We start from the raw sequence: 17966 nt of genomic DNA, 5'->3' as shown, positions 1-17966 counted from the left end.
CATGTGTGTGCTGTGCTGTGTGTGGAGCTTGTAGGCCTCCTATGCTTCTCTCTGTAGCCTCCGGCTGGTATCTCTGCTATACATGTGTGTGTTGTGCTGTATGTGGAGCTTGTCGGCCTCCTATGCTTCTCTCTGTAGTCTCCGGCTGGTATCTCTGCTATACTGGTGTGTGTTGTGCTGTGTGTGGAGCTTGTAGGCCTCCTATGCTTCTCTCTGTAGTCTCCGGCTGGTATCTCTGCTATACTGGTGTGTGTTGTGCTGTATGTGGAGCTTGTAGGCCTCCTATGCTTCTCTCTGTAGACTCTGCCTGGTATCTCTGCTATACATGTGTGTGTTGTGCTGTGTGTGGAGCTTGTAGACCTCCTATGCTTCTCTCTGTAGACTCCGGCTGGTATCTCTGCTATACATGTGTGTTGTGCTGTGTGTGTGGAGCTTGTAGGCCTCCTATGCTTCTCTCTGTAGACTCCGGCTGGTATCTCTGCTACACATGTGTGTGTTGTGCTGTGTGTGGAGCTTGTAGGCCTCCTATGCTTCTCTCTGTAGACTCCGGCTGGTATCTCTGCTATACATGTGTGTTGTGCTGTGTGTGGAGCTTGTATACCTCCTATGCTTCTCTCTGTAGACTCCGGCTGGAATCTCTGCTATACATGTGTGTTGTGCTGTGTGTGGAGCTTGTAGGCCTCCTATGCTTCTCTCTGTAGACGCCGGCTGGGATTGCTGCTGTACATGTGTGTTGTGCTGTGTGTGGAGCTTGTAGGCCTCCTATGCTTCTCTCTGTAGACTCCGGCTGGTATATCTGCTATACATGTGTGTTGTGCTGTGTGTGGAGCTTGTAGGCCTCCTATGCTTCTCTCTGTAGACTCCGGCTGATATCTCTGCTATACATGTGTGTTGTGCTGTGTGTGGAGCTTGTAGGCCTCCTATGCTTCTCTCTGTAGACTCCGGCTGGGATTGCTGCTGTACATGTGTGTTGTGCTGTGTGCGGAGCTTGTAGGCCTCCTATGCTTCTCTCTGTAGACTCCGGCTGGTATCTCTGCTATACATGTGTGTTGTGCTGTGTGTGGAGCTTGTAGGCCTCCTATGCTTCTCTCTGTAGACTCCGGCTGGGATTGCTGCTGTACATGTGTGTTGTGCTGTGTGTGGAGCTTGTCGGCCTCCTATGCTTCTCTCTGTAGACTCCGGCTGGTATCTCTGCTATACATGTGTGTGTTGTGCTGTGTGTGGAGCTTGTAGGCCTCCTATGCTTCTCTCTGTAGACTCCGGCTGGTATCTCTGCTATACGTGTGTGTGTTGTGCTGTGTGTGGAGCTTGTAGGCCTCCTATGCTTCTCTCTGTAGACTCCGGCTGGTATCTCTGCTATACATGTGTGTTGTGCTGTGTGTGGAGCTTGTTGGCCTCCTATGCTTCTCTCTGTAGACTCCGGCTGGAATCTCTGCTATACATGTGTGTGTTGTGCTGTGTGTGGAGCTTGTAGGCCTCCTATGCTTCTCTCTGTAGACTCCGGCTGGAATCTCTGCTGTACATGTGTGTTGTGCTGTGTGTGGAGCTTGTAGGCCTCCTATGCTTCTCTCTGTAGACTCCGGCTGGTATGTCTGCTATACATGTGTGTGTTGTGCTGTGTGTGGAGCTTGTAGGCCTCCTATGCTTCTCTCTGTAGACTCCGGCTGGAATCTCTGCTGTACATGTGTGTTGTGCTGTGTGTGGAGCTTGTAGGCCTCCTATGCTTCTCTCTGTAGACTCCGGCTGGTATGTCTGCTATACATGTGTGTGTTGTGCTGTGTGTGGAGCTTGTAGGCCTCCTATGCTTCTCTCTGTAGACTCCGGCTGGAATCTCTGCTATACATGTGTGTGTTGTGCTGTGTGTGGAGCTTGTAGGCCTCCTATGCTTCTCTCTGTAGACTCCGGCTGGTATCTCTGCTATACATGTGTGTGTTGTGCTGTGTGTGGAGCTTGTAGGCCTTCTATGCTTCTCTCTGTAGACTCCGGCTGGGATTGCTGCTGTACATGTGTGTGTTGTGCTGTGTGTGGAGCTTGTAGGCCTCCTATGCTTCTCTCTGTAGACTCCGGCTGGTATCTCTGCTATACATGTGTGTGTTGTGCTGTGTGTGGAGCTTGTCGGCCTCCTATGCTTCTCTCTGTAGACTCTGGCTGGTATCTCTGCTATACATGTGTGTGTTGTGCTGTGTGTGGAGCTTGTAGGCCTTCTATACTTCTCTCTGTAGACTCCGGCTGGTATCTCTGCTATACATGTGTGTGTGGAGCTTGTAGGCCTCCTATGCTTCTCTCTGTAGACTCTGGCTGGTATCTCTGCTATACATATGTGTGTTGTGCTGTGTGTGGAGCTTGTAGGCCTCCTATGCTTCTCTTTGTAGACTCTGGCTGAAATCTCTGCTATACATGTGTGTTGTGCTGTGTGTGGAGCTTGTCGGCCTCCTATGCTTCTCTTTGTAGACTCCGGCTGGTATCTCTGCTATACATGTGTGTGTTGTGCTGTGTGTGGAGCTTGTCGGCCTCCTATGCTTCTCTCTGTAGACTTCGGCTGGGTTTGCTGCTGTACATGTGTGTTGTGCTGTGTGTGGAGCTTGTAGGCCTCCTATGCTTCTCTCTGTAGACTCCGGCTGGTATGTCTGCTATACATGTGTGTTGTGCTGTGTGTGGAGCTTGAAGGCCTCCTATGCTTCTCTCTGTAGACTCCGGCTGGTATCTCTGCTATACATGTGTGTTGTGCTGTGTGTGGAGCTTGTAGGCCTCCTATGCTTCTCTCTGTAGACTCCGGCTGGTATCTCTGCTATACATGTGTGTTGTGCTGTGTGTGGAGCTTGTAGGCCTCCTATGCTTCTCTCTGTAGACTCTGGCTGGTATCTCTGCTATACATGTGTGTTGTGCTGTGTGTGGAGCTTGTAGGCCTCCTATGCTTCTCTCTGTAGACTCTGGCTGGTATCTCTGCTATAGATGTGTGTTGTGCTGTGTGTGGAGCTTGTAGGCCTCCTATGCTTCTCTCTGTAGACTCCGGCTGGTATCTCTGCTATACATGTGTGTGTTGTGCTGTGTGTGGAGCTTGTAGGCCTCCTATGCTTCTCTTTGTAGACTCTGGCTGAAATCTCTGCTATACATGTGTGTGCTGTGCTGTGTGTGGAGCTTGTAGGCCTCCTATGCTTCTCTCTGTAGACTCCGGCTGGAATCTCTGCTATACATGTGTGTGTTGTGCTGTGTGTGGAACTTGTAGGCCTCCTATGCTTCTCTCTGTAGACTCCGGCTGATATCTCTGCTATACATGTGTGTTGTGCTGTGTGTGGAGCTTGTAGGGCTCCTATGCTTCTCTCTGTAGACTCCGGCTGGTATCTCTGCTATACATATGTGTGTTGTGCTGTGTGTGGAGCTTGTAGGCCTCCTATGCTTCTCTCTGTAGACTCCGGCTGGTATATCTGCTATACATATGTGTGTTGTGCTGTGTGTGGAGCTTGTAGGCCTCCTACAGGGAGTGCAGAATTATTAGGCAAATGAGTATTTTGACCACATCATCCTCTTTATGTATGTTGTCTTACTCCAAGCTGTATAGGCTCGAAAGCCTACTACCAATTAAGCATTAGGTGATGTGCATCTCTGTAATGAGAAGGGGTGTGGTCTAATGATATCAACACCCTATATCAGGTGTGCATAATTATTAGGCAACTTCCTTTCCTTTGGCAAAATGGGTCAAAAGAAGGACTTGACAGGCTCAGAAAAGTCAAAAATAGTGAGATATCTTGCAGACGGATGCAGCACTCTTAAAATTGCAAAGCTTCTGAAGCGTGATCATCGAACAATCAAGCGTTTCATTCAAAATAGTCAACAGGGTTGCAAGAAGCGTGTGGAAAAACCAAGGCACAAAATAACTGCCCATGAACTGAGAAAAGTCAAGCGTGCAGCTGCCAAGATGCCACTTGCCACCAGTTTGGGCATATTTCAGAGCTGCAACATCACTGGAGTGCCCAAAAGCAGAAGGTGTGCAATACTCAGAGACATGACCAAGGTAAGAAAGGCTGAAAGACGACCACCACTGAACAAGACACACAAGCTGAAACGTCAAGACTGGGCCACGAAATATCTCAAGACTGATTTTTCTAAGGTTTTATGGACTGATGAAATGAGAGTGAGTCTTGATGGGCCAGATGGATGGGCCCATGGCTGGATTGGTAAAGTGCAGAGAGCTCCAGTCCGATTCAGACGCCAGCAAGGTGGGGGTGGAGTACTGGTTTGGGCTGGTATCATCAAAGATGAATTGTGGGGCCTTTTCCGGTTGAGGATGGAGTCAAGCTCAACTCCCAGTCCTACTGCCAGTTTCTGGAAGACACCTTCTTCAAGCAGTGGTACAGGAAAAAGTCTGCATCCTTCAAGAAAAACATGATTTTCATGCAGGACAATGCTCCATCACACGCGTCCAAGTACTCCACAGCGTGGCTGGCAAGAAAGGGTATAAAAGAAGAAAAACTAATGACATGGCCTCCTTGTTCACCAGATCTGAACCCCATTGAGAACCTGTGGTCCATGATAAAATGTGAGATTTACAAGGAGGGAAAACAGTAGACCTCTCTGAACAGTGTCTGGGAGGCTGTGGTTGCTGCTGCACGCAATGTTGATGGTGAACAGATCAAAACACTGACAGAATCCATGGATGTCAGGCTTTTGAGTGTCCTTGCAAAGAAAGGTGGCTATATTGGTCTTTTTTTTTTTTTCAAATTCTTTTATTGAAGTATTGATACAGTGTATAATAAAAATGCAGTAACTTCCATCCACAATAATAAAGGCTCCTGTTATAAAGGTAAGCAATTTAACAGCAGATACAGTTCCTAGATATATAAATCCAGCATGGAGTCGTGTTGAGCAGGCATATAAAGACTTCAAGATCTTACTATGGTAAAGATTGCGTCCATGACTGTGTCATCTGGGTATATACCCCTGACACCAGGAGCGGTATATGCTTCCTAATTTTCATGACAGCATTAAGTATGTATAATACTTCTAAATTTTTAAGGAATGATAGAACATTAAACCTGCTGGGTCCAAGGTTTCCAGACTAATAATCCTTCTCTACGCAAATTAATCAAACACCTTGGGGGGTCAGTGGTGTGTAGGAGTGAAAGTTAGACCAGTATTTGTGCTAATTCTTCCGAATGTCGGAATACCATCCAGAGGCGCCAGATTTTTGAGAACTTTTCCTCTCTCCCCTGTATATTATAAACTGTGCGCTCTAGGTCGTATATCATATCTAACTCTTTTATCAATTCATGCAGTGTAGGGAGGTCTGTGGTACCCCATTTCCTCACTATAATAGTTTTGGTGGCATTAAGTATATGGCGCACTACTGAACCCTTGTAGGCCCTCATACTCCAATTGTTTAAATTGAGTAAGTAGGTTTGGGGATTGAAGTCCAGAGATCTATTGGTCATTTCCTTTATCAATTTTTCCACTGTATTCCACAGCTGTGTTAGAGCTGGACAACTCCATAAAATATGAAGTAAGGAACCAATGTGAGCTGTGCATCTCCAGCAGGAGGAATCTCTTTCAGGAAATATTCTGGCCAGTTTGGCTGGGGTGTAGTACCATCTCGCTAATATTTTGTAGTTGAGTTCCTGAATTCGCGATGTGGTAGATGTTTTATGGGCGTATATGCACATTTTAGACCTCTGAGCTTCAGTGAATGCGGTGTTAAGTTCTTTTTCCCAAGCACCAAAATATGGCAAATTGTCTACATCTTGGGTTACAAGCATGGAGTAAATAAGCGACAAGGTTTTCTCCAAGGGCTCAGCAGCTTGACAAATCTGTTCAAACTCCGATAGATTCCTCATATCTGAAGGGCGAACACCCAGTGAGCACAAAAGATGCCTACATTGCAGATATCCCCACCAATCAAGTCTGGGTTCCCCAACATTAACTCTGAGAGCGGCTAAAGAGTGCCATTCTCTTGCTGTGCAAAAATCTTTTGCCCTCAGTGGTGTGTTAAGCTTCCAATTCCGAAGAGGGGCATTTAAACATCCCGTTGTAAATTCAGGATTGCCCAGTATTGGAATTAGTGGGGACGGCCATGGAGAGAAATTGGACAGTGTCCGTACTTTGGAGAACACCTTTAGGGTATTGCCTACCAATTCTGAGGTTGACCAGTGAGTTTTTGGAGTCCGAGAAGACCAGGGCAGATTCGTCAAGGGGAACGGGGTAAGTGACTGCTCCACCCCAACCCATTGTTTGATGTGGCCATGCCTATGCCAATCCAGCAACCTGGTCAGAACTGCGGCTTGATAATACTTTTGAACGTCAGGGACAGCCAGTCCTCCTGCGGATTTGGGTCTGAATAAGACATTTCTATTTATCCTGGGTGGCTTCCCCTTCCAGATGTAGCTGTTAAATGTCCTCTGCACTTTTCTCAAAAATGCTGTGGGTATAGAAATAGGGAGTGTTTGAAATAGATATAATAGCCTAGGCATAACGTTCATTTTTATGATCGCTATCCTACCCATCCAGGAAAATTGTGGTCGATCCCATTTTTTCAGGTCGGCAGTGAGAGTATCTAACAAGGGTGGGAAATTTTTGCTGAATAAATCTGCTGGTCTCGGGGTAATTTTAGTGCCCAGGTAGCTGATATGGTCTTTACTCCATTTAAAGGGGAAAGACGTGTTCAGTGAGGTCTGAATGTCATTTGGTAAGGAGATATTAAGCGCCTCACATTTATCTAGATTAATTTTAAAGAGTGACAGATTGCTGAAGGTATTGAATTCTGATAACAGATTGGGTAGCGTGATCACTGGATTAGAGATATAGAATAGCAGATCATCCGCATAGGCAGCAATTTTATGATTCTGACCGTTAATGGAGAAACCAGAGATATCCCCATTCTTACGAATTTTACACAGGAAAGGCTCCAGGGCCAGGGCAAAAATAAGCGGTGAAAAGGGGCATCCCTGCCTCGTTCCATTTGAAATTTGTAGGGTCTCCGATAAAATCCCATTAGCCCTTACACGTGCCGTAGGGCGGGAGTAAAGTGCTCGAATTCCCTTTGTCATTTTTCCGCCTAACCCGATGTGACCCAGCACCTCAAACATCCACGTCCAGTCGACCCGGTCAAACGCCTTTTCAGCGTCGGTTGATAATAGCATCAATGGGGTGTTGCCCGACCGGGCCGACTGGACAATATTCAGTGTTTTAATAGTATTATCTCTTCCCTCTCGCTTTGGGATAAATCCCACTTGGTCCCAGTGCACTAAGTGGCCCATCCACTCTGCCATTCTGTTAGCGAGGATTTTTGAGAAAATTTTTAAATCTAGGTTTAGCAGAGAGATGGGCCTGTAGCTTGCACAAGCTGCTGGGTCCTTTCCTTGTTTGTGTATCACGGATATGTGAGACTCAAGCGTCTGAGTCGGGAAGGACTCGCTCTTATCTGGATCTAATATGTTGTTGAAGGCAGTGCACATATGGGGAATCAGAAGATGGCTAAACCTCTTGTAGTATTCAATTGGTAGGCCGTCTGGCCCCGGAGCCTTGCCCGTTTTAATCTGAGTAATTACCTGTGCAATTTCTAGTGGGGAAATATCTTCCTCTAAGGCCTGTACCATCTCAGGTTGTAACTGAGGCATGCCAGCTTCCCTTATATAGTCCCTCATGGCCTTTACAAGAGTCGTCTTACGGTTGTCTGCCTGACCTGGTAGCAGGTTATAAAGTTTATGATAAAACCGTTTGAAGGTATTGGCAATGGACTCACTACGTATATGTTTTTGGTTCTGTGAGTCCACTACTTGGGGAATATAATTCCGTTGTTGCTGCTGCCTTAAGGCCCGGGCCAATAGCTTCCCTGGTTTATTTCCCGACATGTAAAACGCAGATTTACATCGGAAGGCTGCCTTTAACGTTTTATCTCTCATTATAGTTCTTATTCCCTCTCTAGCCTTCTGCAGTTGTTCCAATATCTGTGGGTCCTTCGAGCGCTTATGGCTTCGTTCCAATTCTTGGGTTCTCTGCAATAATTCAGTGAGATCTTTCTCTTTCTCTCTCTTTAATCTCGAGCCCAATTGTATTAGGAAGCCCCTCAAAACACATTTGTGTGCCTCCCAGACTGTGGTAGCTGGCACCTCTTCCGTAACATTCAGCTGGAAATATGATTCAATTTCTGCCTCTATTTTATGTGCATTATCTTTGTCAGAGAGCATTGAGGAATTAAGTCTCCAGCTGAATGGCATGTTTGTTTTAGGTGTACAGTTGAGATCCAGTATCACTGGAGCGTGGTCAGAATAGGAGATTATACCAATGTCTGCTTTGAGAGTTTCTGATAAGAGGTTATGTGATATCAGGATAACATCTATTCTGGAGTAAGAGTTGTGTACCCCAGAATAGAATGTGTAGTCTTTGGTAGTTGGGTTGAGCAATCTCCAGACATCTACTAGCTGCCTTTCCTGAAATGCCTTCTTAATCTTATTTATTTTGGAGAAGGACAAATATGATTTACTTTGGGAAGAATCCAATTCAGGATTTAGTGTGACATTTAGGTCCCCCCCAATTACAACGCTGCCTTCAGCAAATGTATCTAACGTGTCAAGAAAGTGCACTAAGAAGGGCGTTTGTTCAAGGTTTGGAGCATAAATAGAGCAGATTGTGTACTTACGTCCCAACAAAAAGCCTTTGATCATAACGAATCTGCCCCGGTCGTCCTTTAGCACCTCTACATTTTCTAATGGTAGGTTGTTGCTTAACAGGATGGCCACTCCTTTTGTTTTTGAGTCGGGTGAGTTGCTCGTGTAAATATGTGGGAAACGTTTATTAGTTATACGTGGTATGTCCTCACCTCTGAAGTGTGTCTCCTGTAACAGAATTACCGTAGCCCTCTGTTTCCACGCATCACTTAATAGAGCAGTCCTCTTTTCTGGTAAATTTAACCCCCTGGTGTTTATAGATAGAACTTTTATTTGTGCCATCTGATCAACCATTCAGTGGCACCTATAACTGGAATACACTTGGACCCATAGTATAACTTTAACTCAAACTTTTGAACAACAGTACAAACAATAAACGTAGTACGTAAAATTTTACAAATCTTAGATTGTAGCACAATAGTGCAAAGTGATAAAACATAAGCTTTCATAGTCACAAGGACTGACCTATGTGGGGAAGAAGGAACCATTAAGGGCCAAACTCTCTTCCGAGCCCTCCCTCCCCGCTCCATTGATATTATAAGGTTTTCATGTTCTCACCCTATCCCAGTATCCCCATCTTTGTGAATCAGTTTGGCGGTATGTTAAAGATAGCATGAGTCTAGGGCCGCAATTCCCTCCCCCCTGATCTCACCCCTTCCCTATAGCTCATTTTTCCAGAGGTATTCCCCTATATGGGTTTCCCTCTTGGTTATCATCCCCTGGCGGCCCATTCCCGTGTATGCTGTCATAGGCCCACTGGGGTTTGTATGATAAAACTTACAATGCATGTCAAATCTACTGCACGCTCTGGCTCATCAAAGGACACGAGGGGCGCTAGTCTCTTGTCCCCGTTTGTATATTGTAGTGGAATCAGTCCAAGAGTTATGGCCGGGATCGGGTACATTATACAGAGCCCCTAATTTAAGAGCTTACAGCCGCCCACCAGACAAGCTAGGTGCTGTATAATTGTAACTATAGACGTAAGGAGACCGCATTGTAAACTACACTTCTCGTGTCCCCATATCCTCCAGACGGCCAGAGCGCACAGCAGAAGACCACGCTGTTAACCTTATTTATATAAGTATGGTCTAGTTGCATACAAACAGCAAGTCGGTATAAGCTTGATAAGTAGCTAAGTTCAGCAAGCTGAGAACCCTTAAATTTTCATGCAAACTAATGGCTAGATGTGAACCATCCAAAACAGGCACCGGTTCCTAGGTTGCGCTGCGTGATAATTGTTTGTGGCTGTTTCCGTCGTGAATACGGGTCCCATTCGTGCTCCGCCACTAATGCTGTATTAGCTACCAAGGGACACAATGCCATTACATGGTTCTTATTGCTCCTCCGTGGACCTTAGAACATCCAAGTTAGTAACGAGGAAAAGCGGGAAATCCCTAGCCCACCCCACCTATGCTGGAGCCCTGTGTGCCCGTAAGTGCGCTATATCATGTGGAATTTGTGTTCTAGTGCTAACATTAGTGTATCTTTGTCGTTTCTAAATGTTCAGGTTGGTAGAAGTTCCTATGCGCATAGGTAAGCCATTCGCCTATTCATTACCCCGTGCAGGGTCGGGTCGCTCAGATTCAGGCCTACGCTGGCGCCTCTGCAGCATGCAGCCAAGGGGCTGAATGTCAATCCTGTAGGTGTGGGGAGGTATAAGGCCCCCGTCGTGTCGGCAACTCTAAACCAAAGTAATAAAGATAGACTTATCTGGTATCCGATGGGGATGTGGGTGATCTGAAATATTTTTACATTTCCTCACGCGATTTTCTCCGATTCTGCTTCTGTTTTTTCGGCCGTTGCGGAAGGCCTATAGCCAGCTGCTCAGGGATCCATTCCGGTACTTCCACTTCAGGGAGGTCTAGGGACTGGAACAGGTCCGGCAGTTCAGCCGGGTTTTTCAGAGTGAAGGACTTATCTCCCTTTGTAATGATTACCTGGAAGGGGAATCCCCAGCGGTAGGAGGCCTCGTTTTCATGTAGAATTTTCAGAAGTGGCTGTAGGGCCCTGCGCTGGGCTAGAGTGCTTGGAGCCAGGTCTTGGAAGAAGGTAAGTTGATGCCCCTCGTGATGTATTTCTACTCTATTTCTCGCTGCCTTCATTATACATTCCTTCACCCCGAAATAATGTAGCCTGCATATGACGTCCCGCGGTGGATCTCCCTCCTTAGGCATAGCTTTGAGGGAACGGTGGATTCTATCGATCTCCATCGCCTCTTCTGCTCTGTTACCCAGGAGACCATTGAAGATGGCGGTAGCGGTAGTCAATAGTTGTTGTGAGGTCACAGACTCAGGCAGGCCCCTCAAGCGTATGTTATTACGCCTGCTCCGGTTCTGCATATCTTCTAGCCCCACTCTCAGGTGTGTGTTCAGTGTTTGTTGCTGGGAGTGTGCTGCCTGCAGTTTCGCCAGGTCTGCCTTTACAAGCGCCATGTCTGCCTCTAGAGCCACCAACCTGGTATCGTGTTGTTGTTACCTCCGCTCTGAGTATCTGCAGGTCTGCTCTTGTGGCGGCTGTGATTCTTTCGGCGAGATCCGTTAAATCGCTTTTTGTAGGCAGGCTATGCAGATAGTCCCGGATTTCGTTTAGTGAGCGTGCTGTAGCTTCTTGCTGCATAGCATCAGAGGCCTTCTCATTTGTGGCAGCCGTAGCAGCAGCGTCGGCCATCTTTGATGGAGTCTTCTCCGTGGACCTGAGGTACTTTGTGACGGATTGCTGTACCGTGGAATCCTTTTTTGCTTCTCTTGCTTGTGTATTTCTCCTCTTGGAAGCAGTAGCCATACTCTGGTAGAATTTCGCCGAGGTATTCTAATGTTTTTAGGGTGTAAAGCGTTACAGAGCGGGGAGCTCAGCCTCAGCACGTCTTTACCCGCTCATGGCTGACTCCGCCCCCTCTGCTATATTGGTCTTTGATTTGTTTTTGTTTTGTTTTTGAATGTCAGAGATGAATATTTGTGAATGTTGAGATGTTATATTGGTTTCACTGGTAAAAATAAATAATTGAAATGGGTATATATTTGTTTTTTGTTAAGTTGCCTAATAATTGTGCACAGTAATAGTCACCTGCACACACAGATATCCCCCTAAAATAGCTAAAACTAAAAACAAACTAAAAACTACTTTCAAAAATGTTCAGCTTTGATATTAATGATTTTTTGGGTTCATTGAGAACATGGTTGCTGTTCAATAACAAAATTATTCCTCAAAAATACAACTTGCCTAATAATTCTGCACTCCCTGTATGCTTCTCTCTGTAGACTCTGGCTGGTATATCTGCTATACATGTGTGTTGTGCTGTGTGTGGAGCTTGTAGGCCTCCTATGCTTCTCTCTGTAGTCATCGGCTGATATCTCTGCTATACATGTGTGTTGTGCTGTGTGTGGAGCTTGTAGGCCTCCTATGCTTCTCTCTGTAGTCTCCGGCTGGTATCTCTGCTATACATGTGTGTTGTGCTGTGTGTGGAGCTTGTAGGCCTCCTATGCTTCTCTCTGTAGTCATCGGCTGATATCTCTGCTATACATGTGTGTTGTGCTGTGTGTGGAGCTTGTAGGCCTCCTATGCTTCTCTCTGTAGTCTCCGGCTGGTATCTCTGCTATACATGTGTGTTGTGCTGTGTGTGGAGCTTGTAGGCCTCCTATGCTTCTCTCTGTAGACTCTGGCTGGTATCTGCTATACATGTGTGTGTTGTGCTGTGTGTGGAGCTTGTAGGCCTCCTGTGCTTCTCTCTGTAGACTCCGGCTGGTATCTCTGCTATACATATGTGTGTTGTGCTGTGTGTGGAGCTTGTAGGCCTCCTATGCTTCTCTCTGTAGACTCCGGCTGGTATATCTGCTATACATGTGTGTGTTGTGCTGTGTGTGGGGCTTGTAGGCCTCCTATGCTTCTCTCTGTAGACTCCGGCTGGTATCTCTGCTATACATGTGTGTGGGGCTTGTAGGCCTCCTATGCTTCTCTCTGTAGACTCTGGCTGGTATATCTGCTATACATGTGTGTTGTGCTGTGTGTGGAGCTTGTAGGCCTCCTATGCTTCTCTCTGTAGTCTCCGGCTGGTATCTCTGCTATACATGTGTGTTGTGCTGTGTGTGGAGCTTGTAGGCCTCCTATGCTTCTCTCTGTAGACTCCGGCTGGTATCTCTGCTATACATGTGTGTTGTGCTGTGTGTGGAGCTTGTAGGCCTCCTATGCTTCTCTCTGTAGTCTCCGGCTGGTATCTCTGCTATACATGTGTGTTGTGCTGTGTGTGGAGCTTGTAGGCCTCCTATGCTTCTCTCTGTAGACTCTGGCTGGTATCTGCTATACATGTGTGTGTTGTGCTGTGTGTGGAGCTTGTAGGCCTCCTATGCTTCTCTCTGTAGACTCCGGCTGGTATCTCTGCTATACATGTGTGTTGTGCTGTGTGTGGGGCTTGTAGGCCTCCTATGCTTCTCTCTGTAGACTCTGGCTGGTATATCTGCTATACATGTGTGTTGTGCTGTGTGTGGAGCTTGTAGGCCTCCTATGCTTCTCTCTGTAGACTCCGGCTGGTATCTCTGCTATACATGTGTGTGTTGTGCTGTGTGTGGGGCTTGTAGGCCTCCTATGCTTCTCTCTGTAGACTCCGGCTGGAATCTCTGCTATACATGTGTGTTGTGCTGTGTGTGGAGCTTGTCGGCCTCCTATGCTTCTCTCTGTAGACTCCGGCTGGAATCTCTGCTATACAAATGTGTGTTGTGCTGTGTGTGGAGCTTGTAGGCCTCCTATGCTTCTCTCTGTAGACTCCGGCTGGTATCTCTGCTATACATGTGTGTGTTGTGCTGTGTGTGGAGCTTGTCGGCCTCCTATGCTTCTCTTTGTAGACTCCGGCTGGTATCTGCTATACATGTGTGTTGTGCTGTGTGTGGAGCTTGTAGGCCTCCTATGGTTCTCTCTGTAGACTCTGGCTGGTATCTCTGCTATACATGTGTGTTGTGCTGTGTGTGTGGAGCTTGTCCGCCTCCTATGCTTCTCTCTGTAGACTCCGGCTGGGATTGCTGCTGTACATGTGTGTGTTGTGCTGTGTGTGGAGCTTGTAGGCCTCCTATGCTTCTCTCTGTAGACTCTGGCTGGTATCTCTGCTATACATGTGTGTGTTGTGCTGTGTGTGGAGCTTGTCGGCCTCCTATGCTTCTCTCTGTAGACTCCGGCTGGTATCTCTGCTATACATGTGTGTGTTGTGCTGTGTGTGGAGCTTGTAGGCCTCCTATGCTTCTCTCTGTAGACTCCGGCTGGAATCTCTGCTATATATGTGTGTGTATTGTGCTGTATGTGGAGCTTGTAGGCCTCCTATGCTTCTCTCTGTAGACTCCGGCTGGTATCTCTGCTATACATGTGTGTGTTGTGCTGTGTGTGGAGCTTGTAGGCCTCCTATGCTTCTCTCTGTAGTCTCCGGCTGCAATCTCTGCTATACATGTGTGTTGTGCTGTGTGTGGAGCTTGTAGGCCTCCTATGCTTCTCTCTGTAGACTCCGGCTGGTATATCTGCTATACATGTGTGTTGTGCTGTGTGTGGAGCTTGTAGGCCTCCTATGCTTCTCTCTGTAGACTCCGGCTGGTATCTCTGCTATACTTGTGTGTGTTGTGCTGTGTGTGGAGCTTGTCGGCCTCCTATGCTTCTCTCTGTAGACTCCGGCTGGTATCTCTGCTATACATGTGTGTGTTGTGCTGTGTGTGGAGCTTGTAGGCCTCCTATGCTTCTCTCTGTAGACTCCGGCTGGGATTGCTGCTATACATGTGTGTGTTGTGCTGTGTGTGGGGCTTGTAGGCCTCCTATGCTTCTCTCTGTAGACTCCGGCTGGAATCTCTGCTATACATGTGTGTTGTGCTGTGTGTGGAGCTTGTCGGCCTCCTATGCTTCTCTCTGTAGACTCCGGCTGGAATCTCTGCTATACAAATGTGTGTTGTGCTGTGTGTGGAGCTTGTAGGCCTCCTATGCTTCTCTCTGTAGACTCCGGCTGGTATCTCTGCTATACATGTGTGTGTTGTGCTGTGTGTGGAGCTTGTCGGCCTCCTATGCTTCTCTTTGTAGACTCCGGCTGGTATCTGCTATACATGTGTGTTGTGCTGTGTGTGGAGCTTGTAGGCCTCCTATGGTTCTCTCTGTAGACTCTGGCTGGTATCTCTGCTATACATGTGTGTTGTGCTGTGTGTGTGGAGCTTGTCCGCCTCCTATGCTTCTCTCTGTAGACTCCGGCTGGGATTGCTGCTGTACATGTGTGTGTTGTGCTGTGTGTGGAGCTTGTAGGCCTCCTATGCTTCTCTCTGTAGACTCCGGCTGGAATCTCTGCTATACAAATGTGTGTTGTGCTGTGTGTGGAGCTTGTAGGCCTCCTATGCTTCTCTCTGTAGACTCCGGCTGGTATCTCTGCTATACATGTGTGTGTTGTGCTGTGTGTGGAGCTTGTCGGCCTCCTATGCTTCTCTTTGTAGACTCCGGCTGGTATCTGCTATACATGTGTGTTGTGCTGTGTGTGGAGCTTGTAGGCCTCCTATGGTTCTCTCTGTAGACTCTGGCTGGTATCTCTGCTATACATGTGTGTTGTGCTGTGTGTGTGTGGAGCTTGTCGGCCTCCTATGCTTCTCTCTGTAGACTCTGGCTGGTATCTCTGCTATACATGTGTGTGTTGTGCTGTGTGTGGAGCTTGTAGGCCTCCTATGCTTCTCTCTGTAGTCTCCGGCTGGTATCTCTGCTATACATGTGTGTTGTGCTGTGTGTGGAGCTTGTCGGCCTCCTATGCTTCTCTCTGTAGACTCCGGCTGGAATCTCTGCTATATATGTGTGTGTATTGTGCTGTATGTGGAGCTTGTAGGCCTCCTATGCTTCTCTCTGTAGACTCCGGCTGGTATCTCTGCTATACATGTGTGTGTTGTGCTGTGTGTGGAGCTTGTAGGCCTCCTATGCTTCTCTCTGTAGTCTCCGGCTGCAATCTCTGCTATACATGTGTGTTGTGCTGTGTGTGGAGCTTGTAGGCCTCCTATGCTTCTCTCTGTAGACTCCGGCTGGTATATCTGCTATACATGTGTGTTGTGCTGTGTGTGGAGCTTGTAGGCCTCCTATGCTTCTCTCTGTAGACTCCGGCTGGTATCTCTGCTATACTTGTGTGTGTTGTGCTGTGTGTGGAGCTTGTCGGCCTCCTATGCTTCTCTCTGTAGACTCCGGCTGGTATCTCTGCTATACATGTGTGTGTTGTGCTGTGTGTGGAGCTTGTAGGCCTCCTATGCTTCTCTCTGTAGACTCCGGCTGGGATTGCTGCTATACATGTGTGTGTTGTGCTGTGTGTGGAGCTTGTAGGCCTCCTATGCTTCTCTCTGTAGACTCCGGCTGGTATCTCTGCTATACATGTGTGTTGTGCTGTGTGTGGAGCTTGTAGGCCTCCTATGCTTCTCTCTGTAGACTCCGGCTGGGATTGCTGATACTGCTGCTCCGTTAACTACAAGCCAGAGCTGGATTCACACGCTTGCCAAAATATTGTATCATCTTCCAAATATCCTCTAGGTGTTTCCAGCTCCTCGGATGACCTGAGTGACTACGACCCGGCGGAGGAGGAACTGCGAGGTCAGATGGACGCGGAAAAAAAGAGGTTTGCTATAAATACAGCCAAATATTCACCCCCTGCCTGCTTCCAGCTATGGCTTCCTTAAAGTGAACCAGTGCTTTTGAAGTGAGACTCAAGAACTGTGCTTGTCCCTCCCCAAGCGGAAACAATTAGTCATGTCAATTAACAGCAAATTCCTGTTAACCAACCCAATCAGATTGATGGGATCAATCCGCAAAAAAATGGATCTGTTTTATTAATCGTGGAATTGTACTGTTAAAAGACACCCTGAAAGAAATCTGAGACTGAAAAAAGAAAGCATTTATATGTACCTGGTGCTTCCTCCAGCTCCCTTCAGGCCTTGGCTTCCCTCACCAGGGGCGTTGCAAGCCCCAAAAAAGTGACACTGCCTATTTAGGGGAGCTGCAATTTAATTTTTTGTATTAATGGAGAGGGGGCTTCATCCAATATTTTGCTAGGCAACCCTACTTAGTCCGCTGCTAAGTTCATGTAAATTTGGCTCCACCCCTGACCACACCTACATTATGGTGCATGGCCACACCCATTTTCTGGCTGGAGTGCCCAGAAGTGCTCCGGATAGCAACGCCCCTGTCCCTCACCATCCTCCCAGGCCGCTTTGATCACCCACTGACGGCCCTTTCACCCTCAGTTGCTATGTACTGTCCTAGCTGGGCGCCCCAACACCCCCCCTCCCCTCCCCCTCATTGTGTTCCCCTCCAGTGCTGATGATGGTAGGAGCTGTGGTCATGTGACTGTGTGTCAGTTAATGTATTTTACATTATTTTAATCTTTTCCGTAATCAGGAAGGTACCAAAGTAAACCTGAGATGAAATAAAAGGAAGAATGCATACATACCTGGGGCTTCCTCTGCCACATTTAACCTGATTGTTCCTTCGCCACCTTCCTCCACCTCCTGGATCCTCCGCTATGGCTCACAGAAACGTAGGGATTCGTGGCTTACTGCGCATGCACGGCCGAGCTGCGTGCGCCCCCATGGATGGGAGTGTTCTGTGCATGCACAGTACTACTGCGCAGGCACATAATGCTCCAGGCAGTGGGAGTGTGACGGTAACGCATGCATTGCACCTGCTACCACTGGCCGAAGTTACCAAGAGGATGCAGGAGGTGGAGGATGGCAACAAGGGAGTGATCAGGTCGAAGGGGGCTGGAGGAAGCCCGGGGTATGTGTGCATTCTTCATTTTATTTCATCTCAGGTACACTATAAATGGGGTGTCGTGTTGTTTGCGCCCACCCCTGGCCACATTCCTGGCTCATCTGACCTTGATCACTTTTTTTTCTGCAGGTACAAAATCCTCTTCAATCGCTTGAAAAGCCTGAAGACGGAAATTGAACACCTGCAGCTTCTCCTGGAGAAGGCGAAAGTGAGACTTCTGAAAGAGTTTGAGGACTGGTGGTCTGCGGAGGCGTCACACTTACAGGTGAGGACACAACATCGCCTTGTCTCATTGCTGAAAACTGGAGGGCGGATCTACCAAAACCAGAGCAAGAAAAACCAAAGTAAATGCAGCCAATCCTAAAGTCTTGAACCCGATCAGTACCCAATCCCTCAAACGATAGTGTATGGATCACGCTGTATAGAAGCATCGCTGACCTGTAGGCTAGCAATAGGTCCTGTTCCTATCATTGGAACAAGGTAGCCAGATGAGTAGAGAGAACATTGCACTTGCTCATCGCTCAGCCGAAGAAATCCGCCAGGCCAATCACTGCCCTACACACT

At 47.5% G+C, this 17966-nt stretch overlaps 1 protein-coding gene across 1 annotated transcript in view; it reads left to right on the top strand.

The window, feature by feature from the left end:
* KIF6 (kinesin family member 6) overlaps positions 1–17966 on the top strand; it is a 287414-nt gene that overhangs the window by 239241 nt on the left and 30207 nt on the right. The window contains exons 17-18 of the mRNA XM_068232714.1: positions 16167–16251; positions 17532–17667. Of these exons, the coding sequence (XP_068088815.1) occupies positions 16167–16251; positions 17532–17667 (221 nt within the window). The remainder of the gene's footprint in view (positions 1–16166; positions 16252–17531; positions 17668–17966) is intronic.

The sequence above is a fragment of the Hyperolius riggenbachi genome, chromosome 4, assembly GCF_040937935.1.
Source record: "Hyperolius riggenbachi isolate aHypRig1 chromosome 4, aHypRig1.pri, whole genome shotgun sequence".
Lineage (NCBI taxonomy): Eukaryota > Metazoa > Chordata > Amphibia > Anura > Hyperoliidae > Hyperolius > Hyperolius riggenbachi.
This window is presented reverse-complemented; position numbering and strand designations above follow the sequence as displayed.